This window comes from Poeciliopsis prolifica, unplaced genomic scaffold (genome assembly GCF_027474105.1).
Source record: "Poeciliopsis prolifica strain line A6 unplaced genomic scaffold, Auburn_PproV2 SCAFFOLD086, whole genome shotgun sequence".
In the NCBI taxonomy this organism is placed as follows: domain Eukaryota; kingdom Metazoa; phylum Chordata; class Actinopteri; order Cyprinodontiformes; family Poeciliidae; genus Poeciliopsis; species Poeciliopsis prolifica.
The window spans coordinates 957,080-977,862 of record NW_026562461.1 but is presented as its reverse complement, the minus strand read 5'-3'; the positions used below and the strand labels follow the sequence as shown (position 1 = coordinate 977,862).

At 39.4% G+C, this 20,783-nt stretch overlaps 1 protein-coding gene across 4 annotated transcripts in view; it reads right to left on the bottom strand.

Moving 5' to 3' along the window:
• The window catches only part of LOC129353182 (transmembrane channel-like protein 3), a 79,465-nt gene that overhangs the window by 39,283 nt on the left and 19,399 nt on the right, over nt 1-20,783 (bottom strand). For all 4 annotated transcript variants that reach the window (XM_055022418.1, XM_055022416.1, XM_055022417.1 and 1 more), the window contains 8 exons: nt 18,588-18,686; nt 18,127-18,269; nt 17,884-18,031; nt 17,712-17,755; nt 16,361-16,508; nt 15,911-16,020; nt 14,156-14,234; nt 4,248-4,484 (listed from right to left, as the gene is read on the bottom strand). In XM_055022418.1, coding sequence (XP_054878393.1) covers nt 4,248-4,484; nt 14,156-14,234; nt 15,911-16,020; nt 16,361-16,508; nt 17,712-17,755; nt 17,884-18,031; nt 18,127-18,269; nt 18,588-18,686 — 1,008 coding nt within the window. The remainder of the gene's footprint in view (nt 1-4,247; nt 4,485-14,155; nt 14,235-15,910; nt 16,021-16,360; nt 16,509-17,711; nt 17,756-17,883; nt 18,032-18,126; nt 18,270-18,587; nt 18,687-20,783) is intronic.

Below are 20,783 nucleotides of genomic sequence, written 5' to 3'. Positions count from 1 at the left end.
ACCAAATCCGTGCGATAAACAGCTATGTCCTGCCAGTAATAAGATACCCTGCTGGAATAATCAGCTGGCCAAAGGAGGAGATAAAAGCCACAGATATTAAGACTAGAAAGCTACTAACCATGTATGGAGGGTTCCACCCCAAATCCAGCACCCTGAGACTGTACACGAGCCGCAAGGAAGGAGGCAGAGGACTAGTGAGTGTGAGAACCACTGTCCAGGACGAAACAACTAAGATCCATAAATACATCAGGGACAAAGCCTCAACAGACAATGTGCTCAGTGAATGTCTCAGACAACAGGGAACGGAGGTTGAGGTGCCAGAGATACCATCATGGGAGGACAAGCCCCTACATGGGATGTACCACCAGCAAATAACCCAAGTGGCTGATATCAGTAAATCCTACCAATGGCTGGAAAAAGCTGGACTCAAGGACAGCACAGAGGCCCTCATCCTGGCCGCCCAGGAACAGGCCCTAAACACCAGAGCAATAGAGGCCCAGATCTACCACACCAGACAAGACCCAAGGTGTAGGTTGTGCAAGGAGGCCCCTGAGACAGTCCAGCACATCACAGCAGGGTGCAAGATACTGGCAGGGAAAGCGTACATGGAGCGACATAACCAAGTGGCAGGCATAGTGTACAGAAACATCTGTGCAGAATATGGACTGGAAACCCCGAGATCAAAGTGGGAAACACCCCCAAAGGTGGTGGAGAACGCCAGAGCTAAGATCCTGTGGGACTTCCAGATCCAGACAGACAAAATGGTAATGGCGAACCAACCAGACATTGTCGTAGTGGATAAACATCAGAGGAAATTCGTTGTGGTAGATGTAGCAATACCAAGTGATTGCAACATCAGGAAAAAGGAGCACGAGAAACTGGAGAAATACCAGGGCCTCAGGGAAGAACTGGAGAGGGCCTGGAAGGTGAAGACCACAGTGGTGCCTGTGGTCATCGGGGCCCTCGGGGCAGTAACCCCCAAACTGGAGCAGTGGCTACAACAGATCCCAGGAACAACATCTGACATCTCAGTCCAGAAATGTGCAGTCCTTGGCACAGCCAAGATACTGCGCAGAACCCTCAAGCTCCCAGGCCTCTGGTAGAGGACCCGAGCTCAGAGGATAAGAACCACCCGCGGTGGGTGAGAAGGGAATTTTTTATATATATATAAGTAAGTGTACATGAATATATATGTATTCTTTGTTTACAATGGGAATCTAACTACACCAAGAATATTAAATGAAGTACCTCAGATCAACATATCAATCCCTCGATAATGTAGGTAACAATGTCATGATGTTGCTTGTTGGAGTGTGGACCCAAAGCAGAGGCAGTTGCTGAGTTTTATGATTTACTGAAATGATTTGTAACACTTACAAAAACAGAAGATCCCAAACATGAAACCCAGAGTACATCCAATAAGAAGAACCAGGGACAAACAGAGGACTGAGGAGAATTAACAAAAGGATCTGATGAGTAATGCGAGAGGATGAGAGGCTTAAATGATGGGAGATAGAGATAGACTAAACCGGGGCTGATGAGCTAATTGATTGCAGATGGGAGTAGAATGCAGGAGCTGGGCTGAGGGGCAGGGAGAGAGTGGCACAGGAAACTACATACATAAGCAAGGAAACAAGGAGTGAGGAAAGGGAGCTGGAAATAATTCTAAAAGTAAGCTAACTAGAAAGAAACAAAGACGTGAAGGGGATAAAAAACACTGCTCTAAAAGTAATAAGGACTAAGGAACATAGAGTAAGAGCAACTAGAAGGACAAAACAAAGAAATAACCTGACGAGAATCAATAAAGAAAGATGGACATAGATTCAGACGTAAAGAATAACTAAACCCAAAGTAACAAGATAATAAAACTAGAAAAAGTCTGAGGGGACTGAGAGGACTAAACAAATAAATCAGAGTTAGAATTAGAAAATTTGAAATTCTACAATTTTTTGATTCTAGAATTAAAAACTAGGATCACTAAAGAAAGCTGGGCATGGATACAGACATAAAAGAACTAAACCTAAAGTAACAAGAGAACTAGAAACGCTATGATGGAGGCTGAAGGAAGGAATAACTAGATAAAACAGAAACACTGAAGAGACAAAATCCCAACGCAAAACCCAGAGTCCTGACAGATAAATGAATTTGACCAAATAAAATTTACAACCATGCTCCAAAGATAAAAGATGTCAAATGAGTCCTTTGACTTTGAAATATATATATATATATATTTCTATTGCCTAAATTTGTAAGCTTGAAATATTAATATCCATTAATATGGTTCTTGCAGTAATTGTGCTCTGGGCTATTTGGGGAAACAATAGGTTCAAACCGGGAAGAGCAGACAGGGGGTTTAGAATATGGATGAATAAAGGCTTAAATAAAATAGGGGACCTTTATAGTGAAGGAGTTTTGTTGTCCTTTGAACAACTGGTAAATAAGTACAGCCTGCCCCAAAAGCATTTTTTTAAGTATTTACAGATTAGAAGTTTTATTTTTGCCTCTCTGAAATCTACGACTGAACCTCCACTCTCTACCATAGAGAATATAGCTGTTCACCATAATCAGAGTAGAGGCCTACTTTCCAAATTTTATAATATTTTACTTTTAGCTTCAAAAGAAAATAGTCTCTCATATTTACAAGCCTGGAAAACTGATCTGCAAACGGAAATTCCTGAGGATGAATGGAGTAACTCATGTTTAATGGCACAAACGCAAACTATTAACACAAGATTTAGACTATTGCAATACAAATGGTTATTTAGAACGTATATCACTCCTGTAAAACTTCATCATTTTAATTCAAATATTCCTGATATCTGTGTTAAATGTAATATAGATAAGGGTACTCTTTTCCATTGTATGTGGCAATGTGTAGAACTTCAAACTTTCTGGAAGGAGGTTATTATGTTCATCTCTCGTTTGATCGAACAGGACGTTCCAATGGACAGTAAACTTTGCTTACTGCATATTTTCCCAGATGGATTTAGAGGTCCTACAAAGAGACAGAAGCTTGTGACTTTTTGCCTCTTGCAGGCTAAACATTTAATTGCTCTGAAGTGGAGGAACACAGAAAGACCAAAGATAAATGAATGGATCAAACTATTGGGCAACAACCTGGCAATGGAAAAGCTGACATATTTAACAAAAGGGAAGCTTGAAGACTTTAAAGATATTTGGTTTCCTTTCTTACATCTTGTCAAATACTGTGATATGTAAAGCTAATTTTTCTTTTCTTTTTTTTGTGTAGATGGAGTGAGCCCTGGGGTTCAGTGTTCTTTTTGGGTGGGGGGAGGGAATGCGCTGTATGTAATTTTTTTTTTTTTTTTTTTTTAGGTTCTGTTTGTTTTTGTATGTCTGTATAACAGAAAATCCTAATAAAACTATCTTGGAAAAAAAAAATTGTGCTCTGGGCCAGCCCTTCTGTTCCCCTCTAACCAATTAAACTGCAAGCAATTAAACAGGTAATGTCCCCTACCAGAACTCAACAGCAACGAAGGGACACTTAGTCCACTGCACATGCATGCAAGTAGTAGCAAATTTGTTCAGGGAACAACTGACGGAGAAGATATATTTAATTTTCTAATTCTTGGGTTGTTCGTTGCTCTCCCTTTGTCACAGCCATAACCTGATTTATTTAACTAGCTAATTCTCTGCAGGAGAGTTGCTTTTACATCAAAATAGGTAGTTTGAGCAAGCATTATTTTTTGACAGTCTTAATGTACACAATTTTTGACTGAGTTAATTGCAGGGTCTGTAATTAAATATTCTCAATTAATCCCATTTTAATTAAAAAATATATAACAAAATAGGCAACCTTTTATATTCAAAAACCGCTTTTGCTGATAAAATTTTTAACTTATATGAGCACAACAAAAACTATTTTTTGTTTTTAAATTTGTTTAGGGTGTTGTGATTGGTATTAAGTGCTTTATATACATTCAGCTTTCAAGTGTTCCCTGATCACCTTTGGACATTTTTTAAAACTGGATGCTGACATTAGCACCGGGGACATCCGTGCTGCTGCAACATGCTTAGCATTTGGATACTGTCGTAAGTTTGAATAGCTTTGCTAATAGGCCACCTCCTTTATGCACAGCCAGCAAAAAAACAACAACAGTCTTCTCCAGTGCCCAATCAAATTGTTTTTCAAAGCTAAAGTTAATTCCCAGCAGGCAAAGTGTGACAGTTGTGTTTTTCTTGTACATATTTAGAGAAGTGTGTGTGTATTTGTTTGTTTGTGAAACCTGTCCAACATAGGTCTCCCAGCACTGGTCCTGTTGAGATCGTGCATTTTTCTCAAAAGGAATTGTCTGGTTGTATGCAGTAACTAAGCTGCTCCTGTTGTGGATGAAGTTGATTGCTGTGCTGATGGTTGCCATGGTACTGTTGTGATGCTCAGACACAGAGATCCTTGATAGTTGGGAAGAGAGACTGGATATGGTGGAGCTGGTGTTCGTCCAGTTACTTGAACTCGCATGAGGCTGAAAGATAAACATTATATAGTCAGAACAAAGATGAAATTATTGTTTTTGTGTAGCAGAGAGTTCCTGCTGCTGTCCAGGGAAAGCACTTTTTCACAATTGCAAATCAATTTTGTTTCAAACAAACTAACAATTTTTCATCCATGTAATATTGTAAACTACACAATAAGGAAATGCAACATCTTTTCAAAATATTATTTTCCTTTTCTGAGGGGTTGGAGGAGTGAATGCTTAGAGCCTTTTTTGTGATGTGGATGTGTTATCGGTACATTTTCTTATGCATAATTGATTCAGTTTAATGTATCAAAACAAAACAAATGAGTTTTAAGGCACTTTACAAAAAAGTTACATTCAGTCTGATCATACAGATTATAGTCATTTGATCCTTATCAAGTAATGCAATCAGATCTACTTTGTTACTGAAATAGAAAGAAATCAGTCAATCTAGAGGAAACCAACAGAATACATAATACTGAACATGCATGTAACGACTGCAGAGAAAAACTCCACCTTACAAGAAGGGGCAGCAAACAATGCAAGGACCAGACTCAGTGTGACTGGTTGTCTGCCACAACCAACAGGAGGTTTGAGAAGAAAAAGCATACAAACAATATGCACACAGAAGAGCTAATCCAGGTCGACTTCCGATGTTAAAGAAAAGTAAAAAGCCATTAAATAGAATCTATAAGAAGCCACTAAAACATTTTTCATCATTAAAAGTTAAAAAGTTTGACGCATTCGAGGCCATGATATTTCAACAGAGGATTAATAGAGCTAAAACTATTAAACTACTAAGTGCAGATAAATGTGACAGTCAATGAATACTGGTGGCCTCAGAATCAAACCGTACCGAATCTCACACATGTGCTGAGGGGTGTTTTTATTTTTTTAACAAATAGTAGCATAAAAGTGTCTTTCACTCAAGTAAGCATGGAACGACTCCGGCGTTGCTGCTATAATGCTAACCCAGTGTTCTAACCATGACAAAAGGTTGCTCAACAACCTTTGACCCTGGTCAACAGCATCAAAGGATGCAGTTAAGGTTCACAAGCACAAGAGTCACAAATGGATCAGTCATTTTCTAAACAGGTTTTGGTTGTTTAGGATCTTGGGTTGTTTTGGAATTTGGTTATAGATTCTAGTTTTGTCATTACTCTGTATTCCTTAGTTTCTTATTCTGATTAGATCAGCCATGTTTCTGTTTTACCTCAGCTACAACCGTTCTTAGTTGTTCTAATTTTTATTTATTTCCTTGTCTAATTATAGGCATCATCATGTGTTTGTGCAGATGGATCCAAATGCAGCAGGCGGAGGCGTTGAGTAGATATTGTGGATTTCAATGACAGAATAAGGAACAAAAGATGTACAACAAACACTATGGAGGACACAAGGAACCCAGGGAGCTAGAGCAGAACGAAAAAACAAATCCTACATAACAGCAGGATGAACAATGGATATCAACATTGGTCCAATTTTTCATATTTGTGCATAATTAACAATTACTTTTCTGTAGTTTAGAAAATTAACATATAACAATAATGCCTCCATTTTAAGTTAACCTGGACAAAAATAATGCAAAAATATGAAATTATATTAAATTTAATCATAAAGTAGCAGGTTTACAAAGACACATAAAAATGTCCATAAACCAGTTTTAGTTTATGTATACAATAATTTGAAAGCACACATTCAAACATTTTCAACATTTTGTTCTCAAAACTCTGAGAATGGGGCGTGTTTTTTTTAAAACAGCCTTTTCATTTTCTTAAGTGTAATATTGTGTGTGACCGAAGAAAGTTAAATAACATTCGCATTCATTTAAAGCCACCTTTAAAGGAATCATTCACCAATTAAGCAAGATCAAGTGATTAATTGATTGGAGTCAATCAATCACTTCATTGATACCAAAATGCTTACATTTTGAGTTTGAAAGAAGGACTTCATGTCTTTCTTCTCAAAACTTGTAATTCTTGTACATAAAACTTCTGCTTCTACTTCAAATATTCACTGTGTTTTCTCAGACCTTTTTTCTTGCGCTCTAAAACTTTTTTCTCAGCCTCAGTCACATCTCTGCTTGCAAACCTCTCTGCTTCGAATCGTACGGAGCCCCTAAGAGGACATGGAGAAAAAAAAAGTAATCCTGACTCATTTCCATGAGATCTTGAGAAACTTTCTCAAGATCCAAAAGATCAGAGACATTATGAAATAATCACAGTGTTGGAGGACACACGGGTCAGATTTATAGGTTTTCATTTCAAGCTTGGGCTTAAGTATAAACTTTGCAAACTTTAGTGCTTTGCAGAAGGTTTTCCTATAAGTGAGAGGCATCTGATATTATTAGTGCGTCAGTGTATTGAATATCTGTGCTACCCAACAATCTATCCTTGTGGCAGAGCACATAGGACAATCTGACTATGACACAGATCATCAGATTTTTATACATCTAGACATTTATGTCGGTGTTACCTTTCAAAAAACGTCATGTTTACAAAACCATAGCAGTTAGTAAATATAATCGGAAATCATTCTTTAAGTGACAAGATTTAAGTGGCGCTTAGCAGGTATATGAAGCATTTAAAAAAACTATTAATGAATGATTAAAAACTTTCCAAAAGCCACCAGATTGCTTCATTTGAAAATCTTGGTAAACTACAGATTGGCGATCTGTCCAGGGTGTACCTCTATCTCTGCACTGTACTGCACTAATTATTTAATCAGAATGTCTACCTGTTAAATATGTGTGGCTATATTAGTGCATTAAAACTGAATCAGAATTTCCTTCAGTGGCGCAGTTAATGTCATAAGACAACAATTTCTGAATTTCTAACAATAAGTGTTTGTAAGAATGAAACCATATCAAACATGGAAAACAAAGTCTTTATAGAAATGAAACACAGACATCTGATCCCCGTAAACTCTTTTATTGTTGTCTTTGTCGAAGTTGTCTTTCAGTCTTCATCACGCACCATAAAAATGTGTTCACCAAACTGCACAGGTCACTGCAGTTTATATATATATATATATATATATATATATATATATATATATATATATATATATATATATATATATATATATATATATAAAATATAAAGATTCTCTTCTCATCCTCTGAGCTCGGGTCCTCTACCAGAGGCCTGGGAGCTTGAGGGTCCTGCAGTATCTTGGCTGTGCCAAGGACTGCTGCACATTTCTGGACTGAGATGTCTGATGTTGTTCCTGGGATCTATATATATCTATATATATACATACACACAACAGTTTCAATCACTATAATATCAACATGGTCTGTTTAGCACAGCAAAATAAAGAATGTTAAACCAAAATATTTCCAAGGGACAAAATAGTTTCTTTGAAAGTTCTTCATGTGTATGATTTGATACTTCTATCGTGTTCGAAAACAGCATATTTTGTTCACTTTATTGACGCCAAGGAATAGGGCTTTCTTGTTTACAGTATAGTAACAACCTAAAGGGTTTTCAACTGCCGGTCATATAAACTTGAAGCATGAAGTAACAGAGCAGCTTAAGGAAAGCCATTTATTTATAAATAATTTAAATAAAGCTTACCGTAATCTTCGACGAAGTAAAACAGATGGAATTTCCACAGGTAGGATGTATTGATAAGGAAGTTGCTGAAGATCCAACATGTGGCATAACATCTGTATGCGCACTATCACAAGGGAGGACGTATTGATGAGGGGCATAGATAGTCAGAACAGACCAGAATCTTGAGAAAAAAAGTCGGGATCTTGAGAAAGTAAGTCAAGATTTCTTTCTTTTTTTCTCCATGTCCCCTTAGGGCAGTACTTTTCAAAAAGTGTGGCGCCCCACACCTCAGGGGGCCTCAAGAAACAAGACTTTATAATTGTCTTTATTCATGCTTAACAGATAAAACAAGCCTCCGGTCACTAGGTGGCAGCAGAGTTCAACCTAATCAAAAGGCTACCTGGTTAAGCCAGTAGAAGTTTCGAAATATATCTACTGTCATAGAGGAGAGATGGAGCTTGATAGTGAAAAGAAAAAAAGACAGCAGAGGTCAGTAAAGCAAGTATGACAGTTTTATGGCCAGGCCAAGATAATTTTATTTTCAAATACAATAATACTACAAAAACCAAGTCATATTAACAGAATAAAGATGCAATATCGCCAAATTAAAAATCTCCAATAGTGATATACAGGGGGAAAAGTTACCTTAGGACAATTCCAAGGATCCCTGCCCAACAGGGGGGCCTCCAGATTATTATTATTTTTTTTTTGGTTCTCTGTCTTCTCTCAGTTCTACCTAGAAACAACCAGTCAGTGGCAGGAGTTTTAGTGCTGTCAATCACAATCTCATGTTGCTGCTCATCCCTATGCTGTAGCTAGCACAGGCTGTTGTGAACTCTCAGTCTAATTAGCATAGCTACCAATGACAGCAGATAAACATTCAAGTTGTTTTTTCACCATTAGCACATTCAGCAGTGAGTGAATGAGGTTGATTGACAGCACTAATGTTATGAAGTGGTGTGGAATGGTGGTGAGGGAAACACAACAGATCAGGTTGTTCCTGACCACTAGGAAGACTCACCACTGGGACTATTAGGGGATGACTAAGGAACACTGGGACCCCTAGGAGGCGTCGGAGAGTCACGGAACACTAGAGGGAAGAAACTCGGGAGAAACACCAACTGGAGGAGACTCTGGAACACTAAGGGGAGTAGACTCGGAAAGAGCACAAGGAGGTGACAAAGAAACACTTCGGGGGTGACAAGGAACCTCTAGGGCGCAACAAGGGACCACTGGAAACACTAGGGGGCGACGAGGGACCATTGGAAAAATTTGGGGACTCAGAAGAGACACTAGGGTTTACTGTTTGTTTATCAATTGCATTGTGCAGGTTATAGGTCCATTAAAAGTGGAAGAAGTTGTAAAAATATTTGTCTTGCTGTCATTTTTTTTAATCGCATTTGAACAGGGGTGTTCAAATGCACTGTAGCTGGCATGATGTGCAACTGTTGGTCATAGCATGATCAAATAACACAGACACCATGGACACCACCAGAATAGGGTTTTCATAAAATGTAAGTTTCATTGAAAAACAGAAAAAGAAAGGAATTTATATTAGGCGTGCAAAAGACAAATGGAGCTTAGGCGAAAATTTAACCTGGGAGACTCGATCCAGCTGACATTCATCTCGCAATCGCCACGTCCTACCTCAACCAATCAGGGCTGGAGCAACTCTCCGCTTCGAGCCTATCATCATCCAGGACCGTCTTCAAAAGCCAAGCTATCAGAGGGTCGACCCGCTCGTCGGTGCGCACAACCAGTTCGTCAGCCGTGCTCTCTTTTTACCTCTCCGACGTTCAGCCAGCTGGTCTCAGCAGTCTGTGTGTCTCAGGGACATCCGCTTTGTGCAGGCAGCGACCTGGGTTTCAGCCCATCTCAGTCTAACCGGTTCTACTCCTCGAATTCAGGGTGAACTGACATGTTCCTCGTGGGAGTCGGTTTCAGCAGAAAATTAACTTACATGCACTTCGTTCTCCTCCGCAGGTACGTGATAATCAGCACATGTAGGGAATTTAAAAAAAATAAAAATTCACTCTCAGCCATTGCACTGGTGGTTAGAAGATCCCCGTTGCGCAGAGCAGGAACTCGGGCCTATCAGGCAGCTGGTATGCAGCGGTCATACGTTGTCGTCCGAGCAGCAGCCCCGTCCATCATTAAGCCACGCTGGCAGCTTCCACTGCTCTAAGTGGGGCGGACGGTACTCAGCCCACCACGTTGGGCCAGAGTCGCACTTTCCCGGATCCCGTCCCATAATGTGGCAGAATGGTTCTCATCATTGCTCGCAGGCCCTAATCCCATGGCCTTTCTGCATCTAGCAAACGTCCCTCCCCGCGTCAACCACAGTCACCTCAATCAGCTTTGCCTCGCCGCGATCCAGCCTTCACGAGCATCCTTGTCTGTCGGTCCCGAGTCGTTTCAAGGAGTTGTGCACACAGTGTACGCACTGCCATGCATTTAAAGGAAGTCCATCAACTGTACATGCCGTCAGTTCGACACACGCATAAATCGACCCGGCCAATTCTTTCCTGACGACGCAAAGGTCACTCATGCTGTCGTGGTTTCTGTGGGCAATTGCGGCTGGAGCTTGCCGCAGTCCACCCCACTTCATTCGTAAATCTACCCTCCCGTCTCGGATTGTCCGACTGTCGCTCAAGTCGCCCGTTGCGGGCGGTTCAGCTCACTGAGTCTATTCTTCCTGTCGGGGCAGCGCTTTTTACATGTGCTCTCTGTAATCCCTTTCAGTCAGTTGCAGCCATCAGCCGATCACGTGACTATCTTTCTCTGGCATTCCAGCAGATCGCCAGCCCAATCTCGACTCATGGTGCGGCGTCTTGCTCTCGTTTTCGCTCCAGCAGGTATCCTGTCTCGTTCTACCCCTATTTCTGCATCTTCTGAACATCCCTTTTTTGGGGGGATTTTACAGGACGGGTGAGGGTTCTGATTATTTTGGCGGGCCGCATTCCATAAGCAGGCTCTTCTCTTAGCAATCTCGCTTCAGGCCATCAATACAAATATAATTGCTTCAACAATTTGAGAAACTCAGGAAGCCGTCAAAGTTAATTGGCTGTTGCCGGATTGTCTTGAACTCAAGCTGCTAACAACCTCTGGCGTTTTAAGAGCTCATGCTCATTGCTAAACAAGTAAGTGGACGGCATAATCGCCCGAGTCTGGAAATTAACATAAGTCTCACCAGTATTTCAGTAGGTTTTGTATATTCGTGCAACTCGAATGTGTTTTATGGCAATGTAAAGCCTCAAGCTTATGTTAACGCAGTTCATGGTTCTCTCATGGTCTCCTGCTACCATCTGCTGGACAAATTAGAAATAATGATTATGTTGATCAGAACTGTACCTTTCATTCATTTTCTCTTCTGCATGCCTGGTAGAACTCGCTCAGCCTATGAAAGAAGCCAGGTCTTTCGCTGCCTGTGACCCACCGCCATCGCTCTCCCTGAGCTAATCATCTTTTAGAACCGATGCTCGACTAAATAACTCTCCACATTTCTTCCCGCGTTCAGCATGTAATCGCACCAAATCGGGCTTTGCCCCATTTACTTCTTCCTCGTTAATGTTCACCTGGCAACCCGGCACCAAGTTCTGCCCGCTACAAACTCTTTCTCCTTATTCCTTCAGAATATCCACCATTCTCACCTTCATCGCTCACTGTCTTGATGATCGTCGACTCAAACTCCCGTTCCCAAACTTTCCCTGCCGACTACAACCTCCTCATTAAGCGCCAAATGAAAGGTGCTACTATCTATTTCGCACACACAGGCGGTTCGGCATCACTGCTGTCCAAAGTGTTCCTACAGCTTCTCTCTGCTGCTTGGCCGCTGGCCATCCTCAGCCTTCCGTTCTATGTCAGACCGGAACTTTCAGCATGCTTGAAGCTCAACGACTATGTCCGCAAAGTGAGTTTCCTGTCAAATAACTGGTGGTGGAGCCCAGCATTTCTAACTCTCATTTCTTCTAGGGTTCTGCCGGCCGGGTCAATCAGGGCGGCCCGATTGCCCGGCATGCTGCCTCATCCACCAGCGCCTATCAGCCTAGTCAGGCTGCAGGCTATCAGTGCCTATCAGTCTCACGACTGCAGGGTATCATGCGCTGTCCGCCTGTCAGTCTTGTCAGACTGCAGGCCAACAGGCCTCGGCCCGGCACCCTCTCTTTGGGGGGGGGAAGACTGTCCGAGCTCGGCCGAGTTGATATCCTGCCCGCGGTGATCTGTGACTCACAGTCTTCAGCTGGGGCCGAGCGCCGAAGATTCTGTATTATTAAATCTCTAACTGCTGTTCTCTTCTCTGCTTCTTTTTAATTAAATAACAATCATTTCCTCCTATTTTGATTACAATTATTGGGAAAATTAAGATGTATCTGCACCCTTGACTGAAATCAAAAGTGCATAAGCATACACTGGAGGTAGAGCGAGGTATGGAGACATGGCGCTAAAAATAAAGACTCTGGTATCTGCAGACACCACAAAGCTGTGTCCTAGAGTTGCATTGCGCGAAGAGCTCAATTCACTGGCTGCCAGCTAATAAATAATTTTATTAGCCTGATTGTAAATAATTGAACCCTCTTAGTGCACACAACTCATTTAGTTTAACTGGTCCCATATTGAAAGACAGAGTAGAATTAAATAGATAGAATGATGTGACCTGAATTCTGGAGGAAACATGCACAGTAGAGTTGCTGCTGATGCAAACACAAATGCTTTTAAGTATTTGATGTATATCTGAGAGTGCTGCATGGGAAACTGAAATGACAACTACCCAGATAAATAAAGCATCCATCCATCCATCCATCCATCCATCCATCCATCCATCCATCCATCCATCCATCCATCCATCCATCCATCCATCCATCCATCCATCATCCATCCATCCATCCATCCATCCATCCATCCATCATCCATCCATCCATCCATCCATCCATCATCCATCCATCCATCATCCATCCATCCATCCATCCATCCATCCATCCATCCATCCTCCATCATCCATCCATCATCCATCCATCCATCCATCCATCCTCCATCATCCATCCATCATCCATCCATCCACCATCCATCCATCCATCCATCATCCATCCATCCATCCATCATCCATCCATCCATCCATCCATCCATCATCCATTCATCCATCCATCATCCATCCATCCATCCATCCATCCATCCATCCATCCTCCATCATCCATCCATCCATCCATCCATCATCCATCCATCCATCCATCCATCCATCCATCCATCCTCCATCATCCATCCATCCATCATCCTCCATCATCCATCCATCATCCATCCATCCATCCATCCATCCATCCTCCATCATCCATCCATCCATCCTCCATCATCCATCCATCCATCATCCATCCATCATCCATCCATCCATCCATCCATCCATCCTCCATCATCCATCCATCCATCCTCCATCATCCATCCATCCATCCTCCATCATCCATCCATCATCCATCCATCCATCCATCCATCCATCCATCCATCCATCATCCATCCATCCATCCATCCATCCATCATCCATCCATCCATCCATCCATCCATCCATCCATCCATCCATCCATCCATCCATCCATCCATCCATCCACATCATCATATATTCTTTCCTATATATATGTGGGTCGATCCCAACAACAGCAATTATGTTCATATATCTTCCTCTTCTACATTGTTCAAGAGTGTCCACGTATTTTATTTTTCTTGGTTTCAAAGCTATGGGTCCACTATACATTGTGCATGCACTTGCATACTCAGATGGTGTGGATACCTTCTGGTTCAGACTTATGGGAACTATGCATTGGCTGGGATGGTTGCCAGTCAACTGTATTCTTTATACCACAAGAGAGTAGAAAAGAATTCACAAGTGAGCAGAGAGGACTGCAAGCAGAGATTTAATCCATGTAGACAGAAGTTGTTTATGCGAGGAGAAAATGTGAGCATGAACACAAAGATTTAAAAGAGCACAGAGGATATTTGAAAGAGAGCAGAAGTTTTGAGTCCAAACATTACAGGTTTGAGAACAAAGATGGCATTCTGCTTTGAAACTGAGAATGTATGTTCTCGACACATGGTAGAAAAATTCCCCAATAATACGATACATAGAATCTCAATACTTACAGCAGAGCTCATGCTGTTGACTTTATCCAAGAGGGCAATAATAAGGCTGTAGAGGTTTCCCAGATATAGAACAAGGACTCTGTAAACAGAAAGCACACAATCTATAAAACCTGGTACAGTATAGCATGTGTGTACTTCATTGTCCAACACATTCTTTCTTCCTACTATGGACGTTTGCTGAGGTTCCCTGAGCCACATGTTGAGGCAGCAGGTACCCCCTTCTTGTCAGTAGTCGATTTGCAGGGTGTTTTTATTGAATGTTGTAGAGCTCCCTAACCACTGGAAACTGATGACATATGAATGAAAAGCATGAGTCTTTCAATTTTTCTGAAAAGCATAAAAAGTGCTTCAATCCGTTCACAGTCTATGTATTTGTATGCTTAACCATGTTTATTTTATTTCAGCTTTAAGAGATCCTCCAAATCTCTGAATATATGCTGTAATTTTATCTTCATTTCTGCAAATTTTTTAACATTCAATGAAAACACCCTGCCTGCACATCGAAGCTTGAAGAGGAGGCCCGTTTCCTTTACATGTAACTCAGAGGGAAGCTGACCGAACGTTCATATATGATCAGTATGGAGTAAGAATGTGTTGCATGGTCAGAGCAATTCCTGGGAGGGATTTTTATTACTTCAGTATTATTACGCCAAAATATATTGTAGTGCTGCTATTACTTGGTTTTAGGAACTCTACATCTTTAATCATAATCATATTTTTCTTAGTACTGGATGTTTATTTAATGTTTATTTTGCATGTCCTTGATCCCATTGCATACTCTTGCCAATGAATATTTCACTGATAATATCTAGTGTGTAATTACATACTCAACTTCATAGTTACTTTTGTATTATTTCTTTTACCTTGGTTATCTTTAATGTCATTATTGCAGGTCAAATTAATGTTTGGGTTGTCTATGTTGTCTGTAAACATTTAATGAACGTTTGGAGACAATGCTTACTGGATGTCAAAATTACACTCCTTTAAATGGCAAACTTGTCTGCAATTGTTCAGTTAACATTGGTTGAACATCTGCAGACGATGATTCACTGAATGTTTAATGGTGTTTTATTTGATGTCTGCTGAACAATCAATGTTAGGTGGGATGTGGCATTCCAGAGTTTCTGGGGACTGAGGGATAAGCTTTCTTAGACAGTACAACAGCACAGGCTGTCTACCACAGGACTGAAAATGACCTCTGGACCATGTTAAAGTTCAATGGCTGCTGCAGAATTTCACAGAGCTGGTTTGTACCACTCTGACATCGTCAATGATGAAAACTGATACATTTACAGAACACATGGACAATAAGCAGGAACTTGGGCAACAATAAAAGTTTAACACAAGAATCCAGTGAATGTATAAAACCAAGGCACTTCAATAATGTAATCGGATTGTGACATGGAAATCAATGGAGTACAGTAAACAAATACAGAACAGCTGTAACAGAATAATGGTTATAAACTAATTGGTAATACCAGGATTAGAAAATTGTGATGTCAAAATAGTGTGAGTGGGAGATATACACACTATTTAAGCTGGATTATGGCAAAAATAAAAATAGTAAAAATCAAAAAAATAAAAAGAAGCAGACTTTATTCCCTTTCTTTGATAATCCACATGTCCATGGTGAAAAATATTGAACCCTCCTATGGTTAATGTTGTGTAAGTAGGAAAATGACATTATTAAAAAGATTTTATCGGAATCCACAACTAAGGATACATAATGCAGTTAATGTCCAATTGATTCATTACCTGGCCAGCTGGAATCTCAGAGAGGTTCTTGGGTGATACATCTCCAGCTGAGCAACCAGCTCAAAAGCAGAAGGGGCAATCATAGTGATGAGCGAGACCACCACACTCACCTGAAGGGACATAAATAAGACAGCAATTTAAAAAAAAGAAAGATATACATCTCTTTTACAAAAATAAACTAGACCAGACCCAGCAAAGCAACAAAAAAACAACAGCTCAACAGAAAGTGAGAAACCTAGAAATTTTAAATAGTGTTACCGATTGGCTGACTACAGTTTGCTAAAGAGCTGTAGAATTACCTAGTTAGATTAGCAAGTAGGCTGACTAAAACTCAGAAAAAAAAAGAAACAAGCTTGTCTCTGAGTGCTGTTTTGCATTGGTCCCTACCTCTATTGGATGTTGAGTAATCAAATGAAACCAATAATTATGATAGATATCTTGCTTCTGTACCTCATTCTTCTCCCACAACGTCAGCTCTGGCTTTTCCTGCTCCAGTTTCTGGGATCGGTCAACCACAAAATAGATGATGTAGATGCTCCCAGCTAGTGACAGCAGAACCAAGATATTGGCTAAAATACGCAGACTGATGAGAACTGCCCTGAAGAAAAAACAATTGATCAAATGAATTTAGTAGAACTCAAAAATGTATAAAAAAAAAGAAAAGAAAAAAAACAACTTTACATTTACATGCTAGATGTTTTCTGGTCAATGTTGTGATTACACTGCACAATTAAGTACAGCAAGTCTAAAATCTCCTTTAGAATTTACTGGTTTTATAGTTTTTATGGCAGGACATGAGATAGACATCTCTCTAAAGGTAAAAATTTACAATGCAATGGAAACATGATTTTAGAACAAAGTACATTATGTTTGATTTTATTTGAAAATAAAACAAATAATAGTGTTTTATGATACAACAATAGTTTAGAATATTTTTGCCATGATATGTTGTAAGTTGATTGTGGACTCAACTGTAGAACAGTGGAGGTGTGGAGTAGATTTTGAAAATATTTAATGAAAGATGATGATCACAATAACATACAAAAAAAATCACAGGGCGTAAGAGCAGAATGAAAACCATAAATCCAATGAAAATGGCAGCAGGCAACACAGGGAAGAACCAGGAAGAATAAGAACTCAGAAGAGTGTCAGGGCAGAGAGTCTTCAACATCCCTTGTTGCCTCTTTGCAGGCCCTTCCATTTAAGTTTCTCATATTCAAGCATAAGTTGTCTAACCACTTGTTTGAATGCCAATCCTAGAAAAATCTTGACCTAGTCATCTTCTTAAATCAAGACATACATAAATGTACTTCTCTATAAATTAATTAAATTCAAATAAATAAAGAGAAAAACGTGAATAAACGTTTTGCTGGCCCACCAGTTGGGACTGACAAAGGCTGAAGCGACAGTAATGGAATGGCCATTTTTAACATGGTCCCAATTTAAGCCCTTAAAGGAACTGCAACAGAGTGACTCTGAAATAAACATGGAAGGTTCAGTGCAAGCAATCTAAATATACCTAAAGATTTTTATTTTCACTTTCAAAATGTGAAGGGAACTAAGAATCAATTTTTCTTTCTCAAGGATATTTATATATTTTCTTTGAAAGCCAACATAACAAAGAATCCATTCAGATATTATAGGCACTACGAGTCTGACTCAGAAACACCGTTAACATTGGCACATGCTCATGCTTTTTGTTTTCTCTTATTTAACTAGAGGAGTCGTTGTTAGTGCAAAAAAAAAAAAAAAAAAAACAACACCAAAAAGTTATACACAGGCATACACAAAAAGCACTTACAGGCTTGTATCCTTCTTCTTTTCTTGCTCTTCAACAATTGCTTCCTGTTCAAAACAACATGAATCAACCCACTTGTTAAATTCAAGATTTGTTTTGATTTAAATTCTCAGATTAATTGAGTTTAATCCAGGTTAGTCTGTTTGCAAGAGTTTTGTGTAAGTGTATGACTGACCCTGATGTTGTTAACAATTGCAGCCCCTTTGCACTCTGCAGCTTCCGGATTACCAATCAGGTAATCCCAGGCACAAAAAACTCTCCAACAGAATGTGAAGTTTTCATCAGAAGCACTGGCCAGACTCAGACGAGAGTTCTTTGCCATTCTGGTGGAAATATTAAATGTAATTTTTTTTAAGAGTATAGAGACTGGAGCTGAAAATACATAATTTAGATAGGTAGTAAATAGCACAAACATTACTTGCGTAACAGGATGATGAAACTGTAGGCAAAAACAGCCATCCCAACAAGGAAGTAAGCAAGTGGCAGCCGATAGCCAGCACTGCCAATCTTCCTCACGCTGCCATAATAACCATAGAATAAAACAGAGTACTGCAGGTACCCCTATGGTGAATCATACAAAAAATACAGATATATATAACAATAATATATTGAGAATGATTCTAATAATTACAGCTAATATACAGAATCACAGCTAATTAACATGCAACATCGCGTTGCATGTTAAATTAAATATAACTACAAGGAAACAATGGTGTAGAAAGAATGATCATACCATCACTTAGTGACTTATGGTAGAAGAAATTGATTAAACTGACCTTGGAAATACAAGGAGGCACTAAATTCATGTTTTAGTGAAGCTCTATTGTGTCTATACATAGTGTGTTATTGATCAAACTGTAAGAGGAATGAGAAGCTTGCCCCAAGAGACCAGATGGTGTCCAAGTCTTGGGCTGATGCAAGATGCTCTTTGGGGATAGTTTTACTTCTTGTTGTTCCAAATGGAGCTCCAGCCAACAGCTGGAACAGAAAAAGATTAATAAAGAAAAAAACATCAATTTTATTGCACTAGCATCCGAAAAAATCTGAAGGGTGGAGACTCAAAGAAACACAGCAAATCTTCAACATTTACAATACAGATACATTAGAAAGGACTTGATGCAAAAAACACATCATATTGTCAAGTTTAGCTGAGCCACACAGATATAGCATTTCATATCTGGTCACATAATCTACAGCATTAAAAAAAACAAGAATATAGAACTGACAGAACCTCCTTAGTGTTTGATGGTCCATGATTTCAATCACAAAAATAGAAAATGCAAGAATTTTTCAATGTGGAGAATAACAAGGTTATTAAAACCTTGGGGATACAAATAGATAAACAGAACAATAACATTACACTGGGAGGATGACAGTCTAAGTAATGTCAGGGGAAATTGCTTGTGTCTGCATGTCACTAACAACAATAAATCCAGCATCATGTTTCCTCCTCTTTTGTTCTCTGCAGTTTGAACATATTCCCCAGGGATAAGTTCTCAGCTATCCCTATAAAAAGACAAATTATTGTTTGCAGAGGGAAAAAACAAAACAAAAAAATTAAATTATCTCTACATTTTGGACAGTGGTAATAAATTTTAATACCTTACAATACAGTGGAACAGAAAAGTCTACTTTTAAATAGTTTTTTATTTAAATTCATTAAAACTCAAAGTATTTTGACGTTAAAAATCACATCACCTATTCACAGACAGATTGGTAGGTAAGGTTGTGAGAAAAAACTGGAATCCAATTTCCAGTCTCACAGTTACTAATTATGATTACTGCTCCACTGTGAGTCACGACCAATCATCTCATAAATCAACTGTGATCATGTTGGACAGTGTTCTGTTGCTAACTGAGAGGCTAAAAGGAGCTAATTAATTTCTGTGCTTAGTAACATTTAAGGGCAAAACTATAAATTGTTCACTCCTAACATATTCTTTGTTTGTAATTAGAGTCCATCCCCACATATTTTGGATGGAATTAATGTGTTACATAATGCTACTTTTAAATTTGCACATATTGCCGCTTGGTGGAGTCATCAGGAACTTGATGACACTCAGCTATGTGTCTCGTTGGCTCATAATGACCCTCAGCCAATCACAGCACTTTTTAATTGCATTTGCACAAAGACCTGAATGTCACAGAGATTTTTCTTGCTCAACAAGGACAAAACAGAAGTTTTAATCATTGGACTAGAGGATCAGAAAGAAATTCTAATTGAAAAACTAGAAAATTTCTGAAAACATTTAACCGGGGCCTACCAAAGTGTGCCTGTCGGTTTGGACCCAGCGTTCTGATGCTAAAAATTAGCATCAATGCTAACCTTAGCTAAATTGTAGTCAATAGCCTGTGGAGAGTCACAAGAATGTTGATTAACATGGACTTGCACCATGTTAATATTAGCTAAAATGAGCTAATATTAACCTCAATGCTCTCAGTGGCATGTGGGGTATTATTAGAATGTCATCTTAGATTGACTTCCTACATTCAGTGTCCTAAACATGGCTAATAAGTAAGAAAAATAGCTAATAGCTTATTTAAGGGAAAAACACTTATCTTAATGCACTGCCTTGCATAGAAATTTGATGTTACATAATATGGAGGCTTTTATTTAGTCATTTTCAGTAAGCTTGATTTCAAATGGCCAATCTAATCCCATGTGTAACAGTGACTGGGTTAAATCAGTGATATAATGGCCAAAAGAGCAAGTATTACCTGCTATTACCTTATGAACCTCTGTGGACCATGAGGTCCTCTGACACTAGACTACCAACAGTTTCAAGAGTCAGAATGGTCAGGCTTTCCAGTATTATTGAGCCCATTTGTGGAACGGTCTGCCAGAGAACCTGAGGGCTACAGACAATGTTACTGTTTTTAAGAGCAGCCTCAAGACCCATTGTTTGTTCTTGTGGGTTTGTCTTATTAATTGTTTATTGATTTTATTGTGCACTTTGAGCTGATTTTTGTGTTTTAAAATTGGAGGATTCAGTGATTGATTGTCTTAAGGCAATAAAGACTCTTTGGATTAAGGGATCTAATAAACTTAAACAGTCTAAGTAATGTCAGTTAAAC